Consider the following 24,151-nt stretch of genomic DNA (forward strand, 5'->3'; position numbering starts at 1 on the left):
CTCCTTCAAAGGTTACAGCAATCATTTAGAAAAATAGATTTTCAAAAATTGTTTATAAAAGAAGGCAATTAATTATGTGCTTATTTTTTTTTTCATCAAACCGGTACAGTGGGGTCACTGAATCCTCAGTTTGAATTAGTGGAAGGGCATCGATTTTTTTTTCATTTACTAATAAAATGTTGAAAAAATATTAGAAACTCAAACCACTTGATTTAACCGCGGAAACGGAATGCAGCTACAATATTACTTCAAATTTATCACCTTTTCAATACCAACCAGTCACAAAATATAGTTATATTTATGTATAGGCACTGCATATATTTGTCCATAAAATATACTGCCATATATACCGCTGAGGATTTTTATACTTATTTTTGTAGATGCCATCCAATCATATTTTCACGATTAACTGTCTATAAATCACAATTTTTAAAGGACAATTCTCTTACTTAATTCTAAATCTGAGCCGGATTCCAAACTTTATTTTTGTTCTCAACAGACATATCGAGGTTTAGACGTTTAAATCGAATATCTGAAAATCTAAATACTTATAAAATTTTATTTAAAAATCTATCACAGCTTCTATCAAATACAAAAAGTACAGACACACAAATATTTGTTTTTAAGGAGAATTTCGACTCATATACTTAATTTGAACCGCACACCTACATGAATCTTTACTAGAGAATATTTCTAACGATTTTTTTTTCAGAATATTTCTGAAAAAAAAAATCCTGGATCCGCCCTGAGCACAATGAAACTTAAAAAGCAGGGTGTTAAGGAGGGGAAACCCCACTCATTTACGGAGTAACTTGTGTTCGTTTTAGATTTTAACAGCAATTCTTACTTTCATTAGAAAAAAAACTCGTTTTTTATTTATTTCAAAATTAGCGTCAGTTTCCACTCAGGCAATTCGTTAGCTAGTGAGCAAGATATAGATCGTTTTCAACGTCAGGTAAACGCAATCGAGCCATTGAGAGAAGAAATTCAATCAAAAGTCTATTAGTCGTGGTTGATAAACTGTGGAACTTTGAAACCCTAGAAGAAAGGAAATGGCGAAGAGCAGGGAGTGTAGAGAAGGTAGTTTTTTATTTCCCATGCATTCATTGATTCTCGATTTTGTCATCGTCGATTCAGTTGACGGGTAAACCAGATTGGGGTAAAATTCTAGTTATTTGACTTCTTGCTATCTCAGAAAGGGTTTAGGTTAGGAAAATGAAACTTTCAGGGATTAATCTACAGACTAAAGTGTGTCCCGTGAAGGTATTTTAAAGTACCCACCTCCACTCCTTCTCCCTCTAGAGGGTCCTGAAATTTGCCTAGATGACAGGTCTAGACCTATTGAAATTTTGACAAAACAACATTTTACCTTAGTTTTCACTTACTAGTTGCTTTTTCTCTGCCTTTAGTTCTGAAAATGCAATTCCCGTTATTTGAGTAGAATTTTGAGCCATATCAATGTTTTTATTTCAAAATTTAGGAAATGTATTTGCATATCTTTAAAACCTTACAAAATAGAATTGAGTCTTAAAATTAAACTTGCGACGAAAAACAAATGTCATAATTGGATTCAAGATTAAATTCTGATTCTAGTGGAGTTTATTTCTTAGCTATCTGAATTGGCCATTAATATTGATATCTACCAAGAAATCTAGGGGAAAATTGTCCCCTCCCCCGAATTGACCCCACCCCGAGCTGAAACCACCGACAGCTGATATCTTTCATAGATATATGTCCTATTTCACACCGCTTTTTATATCATAGATAGTGGTTTTAAGGTAAGGGTGATAAATCATTCCTGAAAGATTGCACCCTTCAATTTTTTCTCAGGTGGGAGAGCGGTCTTGAATATGAAAAGTGAAATCCAAGGTTATCATCTTCACGGTTCTCAAGTGGATTTATTCAAACAAGCATGTATTATAGGCGTTTCACCCGCGGGCAGCAAAAGTCTTTGAGGAGCAGGGGGTAAATATCCCCTGTGCCTCCTGGAAAATAAGAAGACAGTGAAAAAGTATAAAAATAAGAAATATTGATTTTAATTCTGGCAAAAAGGAAAGATACTTGTAGTACTTTGCACCGCTAGAAACACCGCTAGAAAATTCCGTAAATACTCTCAAACTGCCCCATAATTTCCTTCTTTTGCGTAGGTAAGCACGTGAAGCTTCAATGTTATTTTTGTAATGATATGGGAGCTATCACCTTAAAAAACCATATTGCAGCCTTAGTTCAAAAATATTCTTCAGAAGGAGGAGATATTAAAGGCTAAATCCCCCCTTCGAGTCTTCCTTCTGAATTTGTCGTAGGGCTGACTGAAAGATAAGAATTTATGGCGTATATTGTGGTTTTAGAGGCATCCTAATACACACAACTCAAAAAGATCCGCCAGCCGTCCTCTGTAGGTGATATGCAATTACACGCCACTGTGCATAATTTTATGAAACTCATTAACGAATGAAGGTTTAAAATAATTATCTATGCTAACTAGTTCTTTGGTATAGACTTCTTACGTCTTAAGGAACAAATCCGCCACCATAAGGAAATATAGCCTCTGTATGTACATATAAATACTCCTGTTTATTCTTGACACATAATAAACAGAGGTACAAAAACAAACAGAGGAGCACAAAATAAACACATTTATTTTAATAGACAAATACCTAAAATTGTTATATAAATTAGAAAGTCTATAAAAAAAACATGTTTCAATTTTATTTGAAACCCTATACCCATTGCAAACTATAGAGACCCTGAAGATAAAAAAAAATGTGTTTGTTTACCTTACATAGAATTTACCTGTTAAATTATTTACCAATTACGCAGAAAAATGGCTAAACCTGTAGTCAAAGATAATTTATCTCTGGAAACCCATGCTTTCATTCAATTTGAAATATGAAATACACCCACTCAAAGCTATAAAGAACTAGAGCAGAAAGGTAAGAAAAAAAAAAATGTATATTTAACACAAAAATCAGAATTCTATGCCACTGTTGGCACAAATTTGATACTTATAGAGCAGTTGTTAATTTTTACGACTTCGGTTTAATTTTTTGGTCACTTTTGGTCCAAAATAGTGATGCTTCATTTTTAAATTGACCATGACACTTGTTAACTACGTTCACCACCCTCACCTTGTAGAGTTATCTCTCCCTGCATCAGGCGCCAGAACTTGCTCTTTAGCTTGGGACATTGTATCGGCTTGCAGTTGCATCATCGTGGCCTAAATTACAGATGATAATTAAAACCACTAAAATCACTTCCAATCAGTACGTCTGCAGAAAGACGCTTGACAAAGCTTACTTTTAGCTTGCCACAAAAGGAAACGTCATCTTTTCTTTTCGGTTTTACAGAAAACACTGCCGCTCCTCAAGAGAGCATTTTAAATTAACTTTTCTCTTCTGAATTATCAAATCTTAAAAGATCTTTGTAAACAAGGGTCTGATTAGAAGTCGAATTCATCAGTATCTCCTTCCCTTTGACTTTTCTTGGCTAGGTGGTCTCCCGCTTTTCACCCAGCAATCAAATACCTTATTCCCAATTTTGGGTAAAATTCTAGTTTAGTGACTTTTGGCTATCTTTGAAAGGGGTTAGGCTAGGAAAATGAAACTTTCAGGGCTGGGTTCAAAGGCTAAAGTATGTCATGGGAAGGTATTTTGAAGTACCGACCTCCACTCCCTCTCCCTCTAGAGGGTCCTGACCTTTGATGACTTTTAAAAATATGTGTGTTATAAAAGTGAAACTTTGCAAAATAAATCTTCTGCTCGGATGAACTACAACAAAATTGTTTTCAGATTCACAACTTTGCTCAATCCCAATTTATAAGGTTTTAAAGATCTGCAAATACATTTCGTAAAGTTTCAAAGAAAAAAACATTGATATGGCTCAGAATTCTACTCAAATAACAGGAATTGCGTTTTGAGAACTAAAGGGAGAGAAAAAGCAACTGGTAACTGAAAATTAAGGTAAAATGTTGTTTTGTCAAAGTTTCAATAGTTTCATAACCTGTCATGTAGGTGAATTACAAGGCCCTCTAGAGGGAGAAGGAGTGGATGTGGGTACTTAAAAATACCTTACCGGGATATACTTTAGCCTTTGGACCCATCCCCGAAAATTTCATTTTCCTAACCTAACCCCTTTCCGAGATAGCCAAAAAGGATTTTGCTTTAAGAGTATTTTTCTGGTCTATTCTCACCTGATATCCATGCATACAAAGAGGCAAGTTGCCTCCCAAAGGGGCCAACTAGATACATGACTACCAACTAGCAATTGTTACCAAGCCGGTCCCAGAGGGTTCCGAGGAGTGACAGAATAAACTGCTGTTAGAGTAATTAGCGTCTTGCAAAACTGATAATCACCTCTTGACAACTTGCTGTTTTGGAATTAAAACTATACCCAACCAAAGCTTGAGCTCACGTGAGGCCTTGAGGTCCAGTTTTTTATCTATAAAGCACTTCATGATAACAAACTGTAAGTAGGGAGCGATGAAGCTCAATAATAACGCAAACTCTAGGAGACAAGAGTCTTGATAATAATAAAACTTTACATCAAATGTATTAAACTTTGATGCTTATTCAAAATATATAAAATTCATCAAGTTTAATGTTTACGAGCCTGAGAAAATTTGCCCGATTTTTGAAAAAGGGAAGAAATATCCACAAACCACCAAGTGATCCTAATGAAAACCACACCATCAAGTTCAGCATATCAGAGAACCATGCTGTAGAGGTTTCAAGCTAATATGTTCAAAATGTGGAATCTTGCATTTTTTGCCAGAAGGAAGATCACGGATGCGTGTTTATGTTTTTTTATGTATATTTTCCCCAGGGGTAATCATATCTACCTGGCGATCTTGGAAGATCGGGATAGGACTCTTTTGATCGGAAATAAAAAGTTCTACTTTCCTTTTTAAGTGATCAAAAATACTGGATGGTAGAAAGCCCCCTCTCACACACCCTTTTCTTCAAAGGTGTCTGATCAAAATTTTTAAATAGCCATTTTGTGCAGCATAGTCACAATATCTGATAACTATGTCTTTGAAGATGACATCCCCCCCCCCAGAGTCCCTGGGGGAATGACTACAAGCTATGAACAGTGCTCATTGTTTATATATATTATCTGGTGGGAGGGGGTAACGTGAGAGAATCTTTCCATAGATGATTTTTTCATTGGGAAAGAGAATTTTTCATAGAGTGGGGGTGGACTTCCCAGCATTACCTAAGAAACGATCAGAAACTAAATTGAAAAACAAGTTTTCAACTGAAAGTAAAGAGCACCATTAAAACTTAAAACGAGCAAATTATTGCGGATATGAGGGGGGTCACCCCCACCCCTCAATACCTTTCTCTTTGCACTGAAGTGTTTTTTATAACTTTTAAAAAGCTTATTATCTCAAATAAATGACATTTATGTTTCAGGAGTTATTCATAAATAATTGGAACAAAAATTTAAACTTTAGAGTAAAGATCAAGGCATTGAGGAGGGAGAAGCCCCCATTATATACTTGCTAATTCCTATTCATTTTAAGTTTTAATGTTGCACCTTACTTTTACTTGAAAAAACCATTTGTTTTATGCAGTCGTCCATAGCAAATGTATTTTTGGGAGAAAAAGTTTGAGGGACGTTTTTGTGCATTTTCCAAATTTCGAGGAGAGTGGGCTTCAACTGGAACAGCAATATTTACCCCAGATATGTCTAGTACTAGTTTTTAAGGCACTTGGTATTAACCAAGTAACATATAGCAATCGCAAATTCTGTCGGTCTGTCGGTCACGGTTTTGCTACTTTAGGCACTTTCAGGTAAGCTAGGACGATGAGATTTGGCCGGCGTATCAGGGATCGGACCGGATTAAATTAGAAATAGTCGTTTTCCCAATTTGACCATCTGGGGGGGAGTGGGGGGCCGGTTAATTCGGAAAACATAGAAAAAATGAAGTATTTTTAACTTATGAGCAGGTGATGGGATCTTAATGAAATTTGATGTTTGGAATGATATTGTGTCTCAGAGCTCTTATTTTAAATCCCGACCGGATCTGATGACATAGGGGGGAGTTGGAGGGGGGAAACCTAAAATCTTGGAAAACACTTAGAGTGGAGGGATCGCGATGAAACTTGTTGGGAAAAATAAGCGCAAGTCCTAGATACATGATTGACATAATCGGAACGGATCCGCTCTCTTTGGGGTAGTCGGGGGGGGGGGGGTATTTCTAAAAAATTAGAAAAAATGAAGCATTTTTAACTTACGAACGGGTGATCGGGTCTCGATGAAATTTGATATTTAGAAGGATATCGTGTCTCAGAGCTCTCATTTCAAATCCCGACCGAATCTGGTGAGTTGGGGGGGATTTGGGAGGGGGAAACATAAAACTTGGAAAACACTTAGAGTGGAGGGATCAGGATGAAACTTGGTGAGAAAAATAAACACAAGTCCTAGGTACATGATTAACATAAACGGAACGGATCCACTCTCTTTTGGGTAGTTGGGGGGGGTATTTCTGAAAAATTAGAAAAAATGAGGTATTTTTAACTTACGAACGGGTGATCGGATCTCAATGAAATTTGATATTTAGAAGGATATCGTGTCTCAGAGCTCTTATTTTAAATCCCGGCCGGATCTGGTGACATTGGGGGGGGAGGGGGAAACCTAAAATTTGGAAAACACTTAGAATGGAGGGATCGGGATGAACCTTGGTGGGAAAATAAGCACAAGTCCTAGATACATGATTGACATAACCGGAATGGATCCACTCTCTTTGGAGCAGTTGGGGGGAGGGGTTAATTCTGAAAAATTTGAAAAAATGAGGTATTTTTAACTTACGAACGGGTGATCGAATCTCAGTGAAATTTGATATTTAGAAGGATATCGTGTCTCAAAGCTCTTATTTTAAATTCTGACTGGATTTGGTGACATTGGGGGAAGTTTGGAGTGGGGGATCCTAAAATCATGGAAAACGCTTAGATTGGAGGGATTGGGATAAAACTTGGTGGGGAAAATAAGCAGAAGTCTTACATACGTGATTTACATAATTGGAACGGATCCGCTCTATTGGGGGGGGATAATTCTAAAAATAAGAAAAAATTACGTATTTTTAACTTACGAAGGAATGATCGGATCTTCATGAAACTTCATATTTAGAAGGACCTCGTAACTCAGATCTCTTATTTTAAATCTCAAGAATAGAAACCTGTCTAAGATACGTGACTGACATAACCGGACCGGATCTGGTCTCTTTGGTGGAATTAGGGGGGGGGGTGATTTTGAAAATTGAGTAATTTGTAACTTACGAAAGGGTGACCAGATCTTAATGAAATTTGATATTTAGAAGGATCTTGTGCTTTAAAGTTCTAATTTTAAATTCTGACCAGATCCTGTGACATTGGGGGGAGTTAGAGGGGGAAACCAGAATTCTTGGAAAACGTGAAAATTAGGGTATTTTTATCTTACGAATAGATGATCGGATCTTAATGAAATTTGATTTTTAGAAGGAATTCATGTCTAAGAGCTCTTATTTCAAATCCTGACCAGATCTTTTGACATTGGGGGGAGTTGGAGGGGGAAATCTTGGAAAAACACTTGGAATGGAGGAATCGGGATGAAGCTTGGTGGATAGAATAAACAAATGTCCTTGATACGTGATTGACAGAATCGTACTGGATTCGCTCTCTTTGGGGGAGTTGGGGGGAGGGGTTCAGTGACTTGGCGAGTTTGGTACTTCTGGACGTGCTAGGACGATGAAAATTGGTAGGCGTGTTAGGGAGCTGCACAATTTGACTTGATAAAGTCGTTTTCCCAGATTCGACCATCTGGGGGGCTAAAGGGAGAGGAAAAATAAGAAAAAATTAGGTATTACAACTTACGAGTGGGTGATCGGATCTTAATGAAATTTGATATTTAGAAGGACATCGTGACTCAGAGCTCTTATTTTAAATCCTGACCGGCATTAAGCCTCTTATTTTCCTTTTTAAATCAATCTGTTGATTCATAGAATTTTGTTAGAGCTCATACCATATGATCTCTTGGCTCTTAGCTTTTCTCGCCTCGTCACAAGTGTCATATGAGCTCTTAGGTCTTGTTTGTTGTTGTGTTATTTGTTTGATGTTATTGGGGCTTCTGTTTTCCTTTTTTTCTATTTAAAGAAGAGCCCTAAGTGGTATACGCAGTCTAATGGATTAGTGTCGGTCATCTGTTTTTCACTGTTTTAAAAACTTCTCCTATGGATAAACAGGCCTTCCTGCGTTTTTATGGCACTTTTTATCTACCATGTGACATAGAGCGATCGCAAATTATGTCGGTCTGTCTGTCTGTCTGTCCCGGTATTGCTAGTTTAGGCACTTCCAGGTACGCTAGGACGATGGAATTTGGCAGGCGTATCAGGAACCAGACCAGATTAAATTAGAAATTGTCGTTTCCACGATTCGACCATCTGGGGGGGAGTGGGGGGACGTTTAAATTGGAAAAATTAGAAAAAATGAGGTATTTTTAACTTACGAACAGGCCATTGGATCTTAATGATATTTGATATTTAGAAGGATATCGTGTCTCAGAGCTTTTATCTTAAATCTCAACCGGATCTGGTGACATTGGTGGAAGTTGGGGGGAGGGAACCTAAAATATTGGAAAACGCTTAGAGTGGAGGGATCGGGATGAAACTTGGTGGTAAAAATAACGAGAAGTCCTAGATAAGTGATTGACATAACCGGGACGGATCCGCTCTATTTAGGGGAGTTGAGGGGGGGGGGGGTTAATTCTGAAAAAATAGAAAAAAATGAGGTATTTTAACTTACGAAGGAGTGATCGGATCTTAATGAAATTTCATATTTAGAAGGATTTCGTAACTCAGATCTCTTATTTTAAATTCTCACCGGATCCAGCGTTATTGAGGGGGGAGGGGTTGGGGAGGACCAGAAATCTTGGAAAACACTTAAAGCGGAGAGATCAGGATGACACTTGGTGGGAAGAATAAAAACAAGTCCAAGATACTTGACTGACATAACCGGACCGGATCCGTTCGCTTTTTGTGGAGTTGGAGGGGGGGGGGGGGTAATTTGGAAAAATAGGAAAAATGAGGCATTTGTAATTTACGAACGGATAATCAGATCTTAATGAAATTTGATATTTAGAAGGATCTTGTGCTTTAGAGCTCTCATTTTAAATCCCAACCAGATCCGATGACTTCGGGGGGAGAATTGGAGGGAGAAAACAGATTTCTTGGAAAACTTGAAAATTGAGGTATCTTTATCTTATGATGGGTGATCGGATCTTAACGAAACTGGATAAGTAGAAGAATCTTATGTCTCAGTTGCTCCATTTTCAGTTCGAATCGGATCTGGAGACATGGGGGGTTGGAGGGGGGAAAGAGAAATCTTGGAAACCGGAAATCTTGGAAAACGCTTATAATGGAGAGATTGGGATGAAACCTGATAGGAAGAATAAGCAAAAGTTCTAGATACGAGATAATTGGCAAAAGTACAATTTGCTATAAAAGATTCGAGACATAATTGGAACGGATCCGTTCTCTTTGGGGGAGCTGGGGGGACGATTAAATAGGAAAAACTAGAAAAATTGAGGGATTTTTAACTTAAGATCAGGTGACCAGATCTTAATGAAATATGATATTTAGAAGAAACTCATGCCTCAGAGCTTTTATTTTAAATCCCGATCAGATCTGTTGACATTGGGGGGAGTTGGAGGGGGAAACCGGAAATCTTGGAAAACGCTTAGAGTGGAGAAATGAGGATGAAACCTGGTAAGTAGAAAAAGCAAATGTCGTAGATGCGTGATTGACGTAACCGTACTGTATCCATTCTCTTTGGGGGAGTTACAAGGTGGGCTCAGTGCTTTGGCGAGTTTAGTGCTTCTGGACGTGCTAAGACGATGAAAATTGGTTGGCGTGTCATGGAGCTGCACAAATTGACTTAATAAAGTCGTTTTCCCCAATTCAACCATAAAGGGGGCTGAAGTGAGAGTAAAAACTAGAAAAAATGAGGTTTTTATAACTTACGAGTGGGTGATCGGATCCTAGTGAATTTTGACATTTAGAAGGACCTCGTGACTCAGAGCTCTTATTTTAAATCCCGATCGGCATTAAGCCTCTGATTTTCCTTTTAAATCAATCTATTGATTCTTCGAATTTTGCTAGAGCTCATACCATATGAGCTCTTGGCTATCGGCTCTTCCGGCCTCGTCACAAGCGCCATATGAGCTCTTAGCTCTTGTTTTATTGGTCACTCCTATCTGAAGTAGAATGTATGCTTTTTGAGCCCTTATCTACCGGAATCTCACATTTGGGGATCGAGAGAGACGGACAACAAGAGATTTCCAGCTTTCCAGATTAAGGTTTAAAAGGTGCTTAAGGTAGGTCTATGTTCTGGATTAGCAGAAAATCTGGCGGAATCAGTTTGGCCTAAGCTAGCCTACTAGAATTAAAACTGAAAACTCATGTAGGCTGCGATGAATGACACGACATGTGTGGTAAATTACTTTAGTGTGAAAGAGCCTGTTTTGAAGCATTGATCCATGGGCATATCAGGGATTTTCGTTTAGTTAGTGTTATTTCTTGGGGGAAGGGGTGGAAGGTACAAAACTTTAAAGAGTGCATTAAAAATATGTTTATATTCATTTGTCTAAGTTTTTACCAGTCAGAAATTTTTTGTGTTGGGGGGGGGGAGGGCTTAAAACCAATGTTCCCCATTATTCAGCCTTGCATTGAGTAAAGAGCCAAACTTTCCTGTTTATAGAATATTTTTTGCTCATGCTAAGGTTTAATTTTGTGCTTTAGTATTATTTGGAAAAGCCTACTTTTCTAGTTTGATTTATATTTTTTAACGTAATGCATAGTCTTCCTAAATGTAAGGAGATGGCCACCCCCCTTAACTATACGTTTTTATACTAAAGGTTAACTTTTCAATAACATCGTTTCGATAGTAAGAACTAATATAGGTGTATTTGCTTTACACAGTGAATTACCGTAGGATTATGTTAAATATAAGACAGTCTTTCTGATCAACTCTCCACTATTGACGCTTAAGTTCATATAAATGTCACAGCAGTCAATATATAAAAACCAGCAGCTTCTATTTAATTGCCCTTTTCGCAATAATTGGGAAGCAGTCATCCCTTCAGCAGCTATTGTAGGATTTGTCGAAACATACACCTCAAACTATAGGAATTTAGGAATTGAGCCCCCTCTTTATTTATCTCAAGGACCTCTCTTGAACTCCTGAAACCTGTCATAGGATTTTGAAAATCTTTGTCTAAAAATGCATTTCCTGATGCATCAAGCAACCCCTCCTCCACCCAAGAAGATTCATTAACTTCTCTCCCATTAGGCGGTTCACAAATATATTATGCTGTAATTTTTGTGAACTACATCATTCTATGCTTAGGAACTGGGGTGTCACCTTACGGCAGAAAAAAAAAAAAATAGGATGAAGATCCTCCAGAACCATTGATGGTCCATATGATACCGGATATATCTTTCAGTTACTAACAGTATCGCAGTACGACAGTAATGTCTATGAAACTGGAAAGATCTAGCTTTTCAACAGTTATAAGTTGATTGACTTTATCAGAGCTTTTGCTTTACAGCCTTTTGGTCGTATTTGGATCAAAAAGGTCAACTTACATCATAGATGGCAGGGATCAGCACTTTGCTGTGCTGCCATCTATTTTAGTACTTAAAAAGATTACTACAGCTTTCAGTTTTCTTTCGAATGAGCTGATATTCCATCATAAGTGGACATATTGAATACCATTTTGAATTTTTATCGAAATAATCCTTCTTTTGCGAAAACCTCTCGTATTTTACTAGTACTACACAAATGTCTTTATAGTAATAACTTTCAATGGGTGACTTAATGAATGTTGCATATCTAGAATCAATAGGAGAGCTACATTCTTTTGATATATCGTTATTGCGTTAATTAAAGAATTTTGTTATTTAGAGTGCAAGCTTCTATTAAAGGGGTTGCTCTTTATTTACTATTTAAAGCTACAGATGGTTTGATTATTATGCAAGGTTTAATTTAACAGTTTATCCTTATATTTTTAATTTGGTTTCAATGTTAATTTTTTTTTTCTGTTTCCCCTTATGAATTCATGCATTTTTTAAAATTCAGTTTCTTTTTTATTGTGCCATCAGATATTGGCAACATATCCCTTTTTGCCGACCTTGATCGAGTAAGCAGCAGAGAGGCAGCTGCAATTCAATCGATAGAGTCAAAGCTGCTTGGGAATGATCCTGGTGGATTGGGGGCACTGGCACAGGTAAAGATGTTTCATTTTTCCATTCTTATGCAGAAAAAAGAAGATCAAGATAAAAAGAAACTTGTATGCCTTAAAGCATTTTCTGATAGAAAAAAGCTTCTGGAAGTGTTCCTTCCATCGCACAGTCTAAGGTCCTAAACTTGCTCCTTTTTGAAAATTACAATTGTTTTAAATGACTTTTTTTTGTCATAAGTAGAAAGTGTGACACAGTCTTGGATTCACTCAACATTACCGCAAAAATTGTTTCTGTATGTAAGGAGTTAGTAAGCTACGTTTTTGGCTATTAACTTTTTCACTGCTTTCAGAGTTAAGGATTTATTTACGCCAACTGAGAGTGGAACATCCCACGAAAGACTAAAACTTGATCCCACTTTGAAAGATTGGTCTCATAGTGTAATCTAGCCACAGAAAAGTGTATCTACACAAAATCACAGAAAAGTGACTACAACCTTGGAAATTGTAGTTGGAATCTCTCTCTCTCTCTCTCTCTCTCTCTCTCTCTCTCTCTCTCTCTCTCTCTCTCTCTCTCTCTCTCTCTTTCTCCCTCTTTTTCCCTCTTTCTATGTGACATTTTTAGGCCCCACTCAAGAGGGGAAATTTATAAGGATGCGCGTGGCATATGCAAGCAGCCCAAAGATATAATGCACACGGATCAGCAATAGATTAAGTATTTTTGCTTTTTTTGTAAGTCATTGCAGCAAACATAACTTATTAGACTGTAAATTTCAAATTACCTAGTTGATATTAATTCCTTACAGGCAGCAGGCCGTGAAAATGCAGACGATCTAATTATTCCAGGAGTAAGAGAACCACATCTGGCCCCAACCCCTGTAGATATAAACATGGCCAAGGGTGTGGCAACCAAAGGTAAAAATTTAGCCCACTCACTTCGTAGTATATCTATTACAGAATTTCAGTGCATAACTAAGTTATATCCCTGGGTATGAGATTGGATTAGGGTTGTTATCTTAGGATTTGGGGATGTTATCACTTGTAAAGGAATTAAATCAAAGCCTTACAAGAATATATCAGTTTTAATATACTCTTTAAAACACATAAACTCTTGAAAAACACTGACTCTTAAACACCTTAAATTCTTGAAATTTCTCATACACTTAAAAATAATACCTGTTTAAACTCTTAAAAGCTATATAAATACTCGTGCTATAATCTAATTGTAATGTTTTTTAATTGAAACTGCAGTTACTGGACTCCTCCATAGAAGGATATGAATAGAAGTTCGAGTGACTGTCTACGATGTCAAAATTATTTCTAAATGGTCTTTAAATACTTAAGCATTTAAACACCTAACTTTTGAAACACTAAACCTTGAGAACGGATAGACTCGTAGAAACAAACCATTTTAAATTTTCAGGATAAATGAAAACTCTCAAAACTAAAATGTTTCCTAAAACATTTAAATTCGAAACTTAGAAAACATTTAACCACAAATAGTTTTATGAGCACCAACTCTTAGCTCTGTTAGCAGATTTAGCTCTGTTTCAAGCAGCCAAACGGGCTGCTTGAAACTCTGAAATCGAACACCCAAAACTGTTTAAAAGGTGATGACAAATTAAGAAACAGCAATTTAATTACGCATTCAAATTCTACCACTTTCAGCTGAAAAATTTATTTAGTGATGGGAGTCTATCAACTTTTGTTATTGTGATAAGGCCCTAAAATGAATCGTTTTTTCTATCAAATATCTGTTTCATTATATATCAAAGATATGCTACCAAAAACTTCAGTTTTTGTGAACAATTGCATTTTAATTTTAATTCAATCGCCTGCATCTCTTAGAAAAGCGCAATAATTTTGAATTTCCAATGGAATTAGCACTTTCCCAAGGTTCTATGAGCAAGCCTTCCATACGAAATTGCCGGGAGAAAAAAAAGTGCATGGTGGATAAATCAGGCTAAATAAGTGCATCTAAATAAGTGCACTTTCATAGGAGCATAAATTATAATTCTATTATGGCACGTTAGAACTGCTTGTTTAACAAAAATCTGAACAGTTTGTTATTGTTTATTGATAAGGCATTGTTACCTAGCAGAACTTCAAAATCCAGAACGAGATTAATTTTAACTTGTTATTCTTTTGCTATCAGGTGTCAGTGTGATTTTACTAACAGCAACTAACAGAGAATTATTTTGGGACAACCTTTGCTGGTAGGTCATTTCACATAATGGCAGTAAGTCGAGTAAAGCTCAAACATTAAGGGTTGCTGCTTTGAGTTAGTCTTAGGACAAAGCACTACAGAGAGCCGGCTCAGCACTAGTTCTACTTCGTGGTGTGCCTCAGTCTCACATGAGCGTCAATAGCTCAGTTGATATTGTGGATGTTGTATATATTTGTAAAGAACTCATAGAGGTGTCACTTCAAGGCGCTCCTGTAAAGTTGAGGTTGAATTGCTCTGATTACTCGATTTCAGACTAGAATTGACAAAAAGAGGGCAATCACATACAATAAGAGACAGGTGAAAGACATAAATAGTGAAAAGACAGTAGATCAGAAAGAAGGTTTTTCTCATAGGAGGGCAGCTACTAGCTTATAGACGTAGAATATAGACTTCCTTCACTAAGGAGTACAACAGCCAACATGAGAACTTATGATAAATCCATTCATAAGACATGAAAAGGGTTGACTGTTGTTGTCGACTTGTTATCAAGCATTTCTTTCATTTTGGTTGCATTAAAATTTACGTTCCAACTATCCATTCAGTTCTCAATTTTTATGTAGTTGGTCTGAACCATCGTGCCGAGGTCTATTCATAAGACTATGCTAGCAGGAAAATTTATATTATTCCGTCAAGGACAGCTCTCAAGGGTTGTTGACGAAAAAAAACCGCAAGAACATGAACATGAAACTCTACCTTCACAACCTTGAAGCTTGCATAGATGAAGAGGATTTTAAACACAATTAGATGACACAAAACACAAACAGATGAGTGTTTTCATACACCATCGAGGTAGTATCTTGGGTATAAACATTCTTTTGTTTCAAAAATTTTTCTGGTTTTTGGCAGGCCATGCTATGACAACCCGATATTCGTCTTACTAGAAAAACCAGCCGGATTGATGCTTGTTTATGTCAGACTTTGCCCTTCAAGTATGCAAAAAGTAAAATGTCAATCTTGAACTTAGGTCTATTAGAAAATACTTTTAAAATAAAAAATTCGTCGTATTTATCAAGTGCTATTCATAGGACTTGGTATCTAAGGGAACTAAAGCCATTAATTGTCACAAAAAAGACCAGAACCCCTAACACACTCACTACTTGTAACAAAACATGTGTAGGAATGAAGTTAGGCAAACACGGGGTAGGAGCTTCAGGTTTGCTCCTCTTCTCTAGCCAAAAGTTTGATTTAGAAATTCGTTGAATGTGTAAAATACTATTCACAAGATTTTTATGGCACTTGGTATTAACCAAGTGACATATAGCAATCGCAAAATCTGTCGGTCTGTCGGTCCCGGTTTTGCTACTTTAGGCACTTCCAGGTAAGCTAGGACGATGAAATTTGGCAAGCGTATCAGGGAACGGACCAGATTAAATTAGAAGTAGTCTTTTTCCCGATTTGACCATCTGGGGGGGGAGTGTGGGGCCAGTTAATTCGGAAAAAATAGAAAAAATGAAGTATTTTTAACTTATGAGCAGGTGATGGGATCTTAATGAAATTTGATGTTTGGAATGATATTGTGTCTCAGAGCTTTTATTTTAAATCCCGACCGGATCTGACGACATTGGGGGGAGTTGGAGGGGGAAACCTAAAATCTTGGAAAACACTTAGAGTGGAGGGATCGGGATGAAACTTGATGGGAAAAATAAGCACAAGTCCCAGATACATGATTGATATAATAGGAACGGATCCACTCTCTTTGGGTAGTTTGGGATGGGGGCGGGGTAATTCTGAAAAATTAGAAAAAATGAGGTATTTTTAACTTACGAACGGGTGATCGGATCTCAATGAAATTTGATGTTTAGAAGGATATCGTGTCTTAGAGCTCTTATTTTAAATCCCGACCGGATCTGGTGACATTGGGGGGGGATTTGGGAGGGGGAAACCTAAAACTTAGAAAACACTTAGAGTGGAGGGGTCGGGATGAAACTTGATGGGAAAAATAAACACAAGTCCTAGATACATAATTGACATAAACAGAACGGATCCGCTCTCTTTGGGGTGATTGGGGGGGGGGGGGGTATTTCTGAAAAATTAGAAAAAATGAGGTATTTTTAACTTACGAACGGGTGATCGGATCTCAATGAAATTTGATATTTAGAAGGATGTCGTGTCTCAAAGCTCCTATTTTAAATCCTGACCGGATCTGGCGACATTGGGGGAAGTTTGGGGCGGGGGAACCTAAAATCATGGAAAACGCTTAGATTGGAGGGATCGGGATGAAACTTGGTGGGAAAAATAAACAGAAGTCTTACATACGTGATTTACATAATTGGAACGGATTCGCTCTATTGGGGGGGGGGGTTAATTCTGAAAAACAAGAAAAAATTACGTATTTTTAACTTACGAAGGAGTGATCGGATCTTCATGAAACTCATATTTAGAAGGACCTCGTAACTCAGATCTCTTATTTTAAATCTCAACCGGATCAAGCGTAATTGGGGGGGGGGTAGTTGGGGGACGGGAAATCTTAGAAAATACTTAAAGCGGTGAGATCAGGATGAAACTGGATGGGAAGAATAGAAACCAGTCTAAGATATGTGACTGACATAACCGGACCGGATCGGCTCTCTTTGGTGGAATTGGGGGGGGGGGGGTGTAATTTTAAAAATTGAGGTATTTGTAACTTAAGGGTGACCAGATCTTAATGAAATTTGATATTTAGAAGGATCTTGTGCTTTGAAGTTCTAATTTTAAATTCCGACCAGATCCTGTGACATTTGGGGGAGTTGGAGGGGGAAACCGGAATTCTTGGAAAACGTGAAAATTTGGGTATTTTTATCTTACGAATAGATGGTCGGATCTTAATGAAATTTGATTTTTAGAAGGAATTCATGTCTCAGAGCTCTTATTTCAAATCCCGACCAGGTGTTTTGACACTGGGGGGAGTTGGAGGGGGAAATCTTAGAAAAACACTTGGAGTGGAGGAATCGGGATGAAGCTTGGTGGATAGAATAAACAAATATCCTTGATACGTGATTGACAGAATCGTACTGGATTCACTCTCTTTGGAGGAGTTGGGGGAAGGGGTTCAGTGATTTGGCGAGTTCGGTGCTTCTGGACGTGCTAGGACGATGAAAATTGGTAGGCGTGTCAGGGAGCTGCACAATTTGACTTGATAAAGTCGTTTTCCCAGATTCGATTATCTAGGGGGCTAAAGGGAGAGGAAAAATTATAAAAAATTAGGTATTTATAACTTACGAGTGGGTGATCGGATCTTAATGAATTTTGATATTTAGAAGGACATCGTGACTCAGAGCTCTTATTTTAAATCCTGACCGGCATTAAGCCTCTTATTTTCCTTTTAAATCAATCTATTGATTCATAGAATTTTGTTAGAGCTCCTACCATATGATCTCTTGGCTCTTAGCTCTTCTCGCCTCGTCACAAGTGCCATATGAGCTCTTAGCTCTTGTTTATTTAGGGAATCTTGTTCCTTTTATTTCAAAACATTTCCAGAAACCACGATTACTGGTATAAGTAACAAGTGTTTAGTTAAGTTAAGCATAACCACAGGAGGGGTTTTAGGTCTACCCCCCCTCCTCCGAGATTTTGAGGTGTTTACGGTTGTTCCTATATTTAATTAGTTATGTAATTTGCCTATGCTTTGTATTTTATCGAAGATGTCACCCCTCTCCTTCTAAAAACCCTTTGTATGTGCTCGAACCGATTGCATAATTTGATTGTTAGTATATTGGATTTGATCCTTTTTTATCCTAAACATTCTAACCAAGTTACAAATTATTTCTGTAATGACTTGAAAATTTATACGAAACTTTATGCCCAACTATAGGAAATGTAATGTGCCCCGCATTGTCAGTGTTTTAGAACATTCACTCGTGTTTTTTTTCGGGGGGAGGAAGAGGCTGATGAATGCCCCTCCCTCTCCAAAATATGTGCTGTATTAAATAACAATTGCCTTTGTGTGTGCTTGTCTTTAAGTCTTTTATATACCTCTTTATTACTTAAGTACATAAAATTGATTTTAAAGGCTGTACTTTTAATTTTATCTTCTTATTTCAAAGATTATGGAGCTTTTCAAGTTGAAGTTGATCTCAATCGAATAACGCAGGATGAAGCTGATGCACTACAGGCGGCTGAAATAAAGATAGAAAGGCCCAATCCTCTGAGACAGCAAATTCGAGGTCTTGGAGGAATAGCACAGGTAAAATCCTCAAGATTGTAGTTCTAGCTAGTGATTCGGTAAGACGGATGAAGAATGCTCTACCTTATCATTATCATTCTTATTATTGTCAATGATTTCCTAACAATATAATTACCCTCCCTTCAATATTGAATTTGCTTTTTTCCCAATAAATTCTGGTGAGAGTTTTTACTACAGACGTAAACTAAACGTATTAGTTGTACTGGTTTAGTCCAAATTTGACCCTGGTGCTGTCAAAACCTTAGTTTTATCATGTTCAACATACTGTTTTGCTTAGAACAAAAGTCGTAATTATCAATAAACCTAGTTTTCTCGTTATTTCAATACAACCATCAAAAAGATTACCAGAAACATCTAAGGAACGGCTGAGGGTCCTAAGTTGAAACTTTCAGGGTATGATGAGGGGATGTTGAATAGCGACTGTAGGGTAACCATTCCTCCCCCTCGTTGCATTTTTAAGTGCTCTATCTCCTCACCACTGATCAAAATTTTGAAATAGTCATTTTGCGATGCCTAATAGCTAATAGCCATGGTCTAATAGCCTATTGGTCTATTAGCTATGCTTCGGGGAATGTCATGCCCCCCACAGCACCGGGGCCAAGGATTGTAAATTTTGTAATTTTCCTATTGTTTCCATGTCAGGTTTATCATTAGGAAAAGGGGAAATGTTTGATCCTGGGTGTCTCCGAAATGGCTAAGGGTATTCACGCTGGAAAATGTCAAGTGGTATGTTATCAAAAGGTTATCAAAAAGGCAATCTGTGATATCTTAAGAAGAGCAGAAGATATTATGTTTAAACTTTCAGAGCATGTTTTAGGGAGATGCTGAAAATTGGCTGGAGGGCTGTTAGCTTCCATTCCTTGCCCTTTTTGGGCTCCCTCCCTCCAAAGAAATTCCGATCAAAATTTCAAATTAGTCATCCTTTACAAAACTTTTGATACGGATGCTTGACACAATCAAAACACACTATGTACATCCTGGTTGTTCAAAGGGCGTATCAGTAGTATCTAGGGAACGGCTGAGACCACTCAGTTAAAGCTGTTAAGGTATGTTGAAGAGCTTCTTGAAAAGTGATCGGCTGACAAACAGCCCCCCTTTCCCTTTCCACACGCCCCTTTCCCTCGATACTGATCGAAATTTTCAAAAGTTGATACTGTTCAAAATAGTCAGAATGTCTGCCACCGGGAATGCAATGCTACCTGGCCCCAGGGCAAAGGTTATACATTAGGCAATTTTCTGTTTCTGCATGCTAATGATGGACTTATCATTTCTGTTTCTAATGATGGGCTTATCATTAGGAAAATGAAGAATGTTTGATTCTAGGTGTGTTCGAAAAGGCAAAGGATATTGACATTCAACTAAGAGGAATGTTGAGGAATCTGTTAAACTAAATCAAAAGACACTGTACATCCAGTTTTGTCAAAAAGGCATATCTGCAATAACTTGAGAACAGTTGAGAGTGTTAAGCTTAAACTTTCAGGGCATGTTGAGTGGAAGGTGGAAAATTGAACCGAGGCCAATCATCCCCCCCCCCCCAAGTGCCTTTTAAGATGTCTTACTGCCAAAGACGTCTTATCAGTTTTGAAATAGCCACGTTGTTCAAAATAGACCCAGGATCAAATAATTATGCATATGGGGATGACGTAACATCGCACATCTCCTCGTGCATGCGTTGTAAGCTATATAACTTTACCATTGACAAACATTGTCGTGGTAACGAACTGTAGTAAGGAGCGACCCGGCTCAATAGTAACCGAAACTCTAAAAAACGGAATTTTGATACCAATAGTTACATCAAAAGAATCGAATTTTAACGCATATTTTAAATATATAAGTTTCATCAAGTTTAGTCTTACCCATCAAAAGTTACGATCCTTAGAAAAGCTTCCTTATTTTAGAAAATAGGGAGAAACAACCCCTAAAGCCCTCGTGGGTTTTAGGGTATCCCACCCTCGTGGAATCTTAACGAAAATCACACCATCAGATTCAGCGTATCAAAGAACCCTACTGTAGAAGTTTCAAGCTCCTATCTACGAAAATGTGAAATTTTGTATTTTTTAACAGAAGACAGATTTTTTTTCCCCAGAGGTGATCATATCGACCCAGTGGTCCTAGAATTTCGCAAGAGGGCTCATTCTAACGAAATTAAAAGTTCTAGTGCCCTTTTTAAGTGACCAAAAAAATTGGAGGGCACGTAGACTCCCTCCCACGCTCATATTTTTCCAAAGTTACCGGATCAAAATTTTGAGATAGCCATTTTATTCAACATTGTCAAAAACCTATGTCTTTGGGGACGACTTACTCCCTCAAAGTCTCCGTGGGAGGGGCTGCAAGTTACAAACTTTGACCAGTGTTATCATATAGTAATGGTCATGGGGAAGTGAACAGACGTTTTGAGGGGGATTTTTTTTGGTTGGGGGAGGATGAATTGTCTGGAGGGGTTATGTGGGGGTATCTTTCCATGGAGAAATTTTTCATGGGGGAAGAAAATTTCCATGAAGGGGGCACAGGATTTTTTATCATTAGTTAAAAAAAACAATGATAAAATAAATATGAACAAGTTTTTTCAACTATAAAGTAAGGAGCAGCACCAAAACTTAAAACGAACAAAAATTATTACACATATGGGGTTGACCTCCCCTTAATAATAATAATAATATCACCTCCCCCTAATAAACATTACTATATAATAATAAGGCATTTAGACTTTGCGATTCAGGAGTCATTCTTAAGGAATTGGGACATAATTTAAGCTTTAGTGTACAGTGTGAGGTACTGACAAGGGGGTGAACCCCCTCATATATTTAATAAAAACATACACATATAGAAGTTCGTTACGTGAGTTAATTCGTCAGTTGTGTATATTTTTTGCTAATAAAAATGTTCGTAAAAAATTAAAAAGCTCTAGCTACCTTTTTAAGTAAAAAAAAATTGGAGGGCAATAAGGCCTCCTCCTCCGCTTCTTTTTTCTCAAAATCGTCCGATCAAAACTATGAGAAAGCCATTTAGCCAAAAAAAAATTAATATGCAAATTTGGTTTTAATTATTCATGTGCAGAGAGCCAAAATCAAAACATGCATTGATTCAAAAACGTTGAGAAATTAAATAATTTTTTTTAACTGATAGTAATGAGCGACACTAAAACTTAAAACAAACAGAAATTACTCCGTATATGATAGGGGCTGCTGCTTCCTCAACGCTCTGCTCTTTACGCTAAAATTTTTTACTGTTTTAAAAAGTAGAGTTTAGAGAAAAAGTCAAACTTTAGCGTAAAGAGCAGGGCGTTGAGGAGGCAACAGCCCCTTTCATATACGGAGTAATTTCTGTAGTTTCTGTAATCTAGGCTAGCAGTAGAGGGAATCTTAAATATCTTAAGATTGGCTCAGGATATCAACTTGAAGCTTTAAGAGCAACTACTACTACTACTCCGGCTGCAGACACAACTAGTTGTGACAACAACTATGACTACTTTCGACTGCAACAACTTTTAGACTGTGACTCCCCATAGCCGCTGGAGAAAGAGTAGTGGTTGTAAATTATTAAATGTGTCAATTGCTTACATACAGGATCTATCATCGTGAAAGAGAAGAAATGTTTGATCCTGAGCGTACCAAACAATTCTAATGGTATTAAGGCGATACTTCAGGATATATTGAGGCAAGTGTTAAAGTAAATCACAAGACATTATATGAATTTAGGTTATAAAAAGGACATAATTATGTGCAATATATTGGGAGTGGCTTTGGGTATTACCTTTACCCTTTCAGGACCACTGTTACTACTACTATTGTCACTGCAGCAGTGACTGCTTGCAACTGCGACTATTTACGGTGCGGATGGGACTACTTGGGACTTCGACCATCTCAACTTACGACCAATATTGCGACTGCCTGTAGCTTGAACTACTTTTGACATCCACTGCGACTACTTGCGATTGCAGCTACTTTTGACTGTGGTGATGAATATTTGTATCTGCTAATGCGTCTACTTGTGACTGTGACTAAGGCTAATTTATATTACGACTGTGACTATTTGCGACCAACTGATTGTGATTGCTATTACAACTGATTGAAACTGCGACTATTTGCGTTTGTGACAGCTTACGACTATGACTACTTGCGATTACGTAAGCCAGCAAATAATGAATGCAACTTGACTGCTTCTGCGACCAGTCACAACTATAGCTACATGTGAATGTGGCTGTAAGTGCTACTGTAGATTTTACTGTTACAACTGAAACTGTTGAACTAAATCAAGAGTTCAACTGTGTCCTGCTTGTCAATATGGCAGAGTACATCCAGTTTGCCAAAAGGGTATATCTCAAACATCTCACAAAAGGCAAAGATTATTAAATTTAAATTTTAAATGCTTTATATAGGCCTTAGACTTGTACAGTTAGGGGAGGGGGAAGGGGTCAGTAGCCAAGCTATTGTTTGTAGTAACGAACTATTTGTTTGTAGTTTTCTCGTTTTATATTTGGCTTGAATTTCCAAGTTAATTTTTACTTGTTTCAAGATTTATTTATGTATATGTTATACATATATATACATATACATATTAAACATAAAGCTGTTATGTTTGCTATGAGTGTTTATTTTAATTTCTGTTCGTTTTGGGTTTCATTCACTCTTTAATAGTAATTTCTGGTCGCCTTGAGTTTGAATTGCCATACTAATTTATTTCTGCTGTTCTCAAGTGTAATGTGGCTCTTTTCTTTTCTGTGAAATCACTTTATTTGAGAAATATTTTTTTTATTAATTACTCTTAAAAAGGATACTAGAACTGTCAATCTCTAATCGATGAGTCCCTCTGAATTTTCTGTTAAAACTCCTCCCATACGAAAACTTAGCTTTTTTCAAAGGTATTCTGTTGCGCTTCTTATTTTTTGTGTTTTTTAGTTTTCCTTCTTTGTTTTCAAACGGCCCAAGCCGTGTTTTAAACTTTTTCTAAATTATTTCTTTCCAGACAATGGCTCAATCAAATAAAACAATTCAGGAACGTTCTCAAGCTGAAGGTAGCACTGGTAATTTACTGCCCGGAACTCCGGGATGCGCACAAGGATTTGTAGCAGGGCTACCATCAGTGCCTGTCTATGCACCATCAGCCGCAATCAACTACAGGGGCAATTTAGATGACCAGATTTATATTGCTTCCGGCCAACCATCATTGAATCAAAACAGTCAAGAAAATGTTCAATATTTTTATCAGCCAGCTGATCAAGCTGGATTCCAGGCTGTATTGCAGCCGACTGGCCAAGAAAATTTCCCATCTGGAGCTCTGTCATCTTATCCAGGAAATGTTCCTCTGTCAAGCAATCAGATATTGAGTCGATATCCAGATGAAGATTTGAACAGATCATCACAGAAGTTTATAAACGAAGAGCTAAACAGAAGAAAAACTGTAGCTCCAGAGAATTATATGTTTCCAAAAGTAGAGATACCAGAGGTTCACCGAAAAATTAGTTCAGCCAGAAATGATTAACATCAAATTATGTGTTTCAGCATTTCAGTATCAGTGTTAATTTTTATGTAATCTTTTTCTGTAAATATTAA

At 37.3% G+C, this 24,151-nt stretch overlaps 1 protein-coding gene across 1 annotated transcript; it reads left to right on the forward strand.

The window, feature by feature from the left end:
* Window positions 1-980: 980 nt before the first annotated feature.
* Window positions 981-24,151, forward strand: LOC136037145 (uncharacterized). The gene is made up of 5 exons (XM_065719658.1): window positions 981-1,080; window positions 12,134-12,258; window positions 13,017-13,125; window positions 18,460-18,599; window positions 23,565-24,151. Exons 1-5 carry the CDS (start codon window positions 1,053-1,055, stop codon window positions 24,078-24,080), a joined length of 918 nt encoding a protein of 305 aa, XP_065575730.1. The 5' UTR covers window positions 981-1,052; the 3' UTR covers window positions 24,081-24,151.

Source organism: Artemia franciscana, chromosome 2 (genome assembly GCF_032884065.1).
Source record: "Artemia franciscana chromosome 2, ASM3288406v1, whole genome shotgun sequence".
Lineage (NCBI taxonomy): Eukaryota > Metazoa > Arthropoda > Branchiopoda > Anostraca > Artemiidae > Artemia > Artemia franciscana.

Coding starts and splice junctions, on each gene's coding strand:
- LOC136037145 (XM_065719658.1), top strand. CDS start 1,053: ATGGCGAAGAGCAGGGAGTGTAGAGAAG. Junction 1,081..12,133: donor GAGCAGGGAGTGTAGAGAAG/GTAGTTTTTTAT, acceptor TTGTGCCATCAG/ATATTGGCAACATATCCCTT. Junction 13,126..18,459: donor CAAGGGTGTGGCAACCAAAG/GTAAAAATTTAG, acceptor CTTATTTCAAAG/ATTATGGAGCTTTTCAAGTT.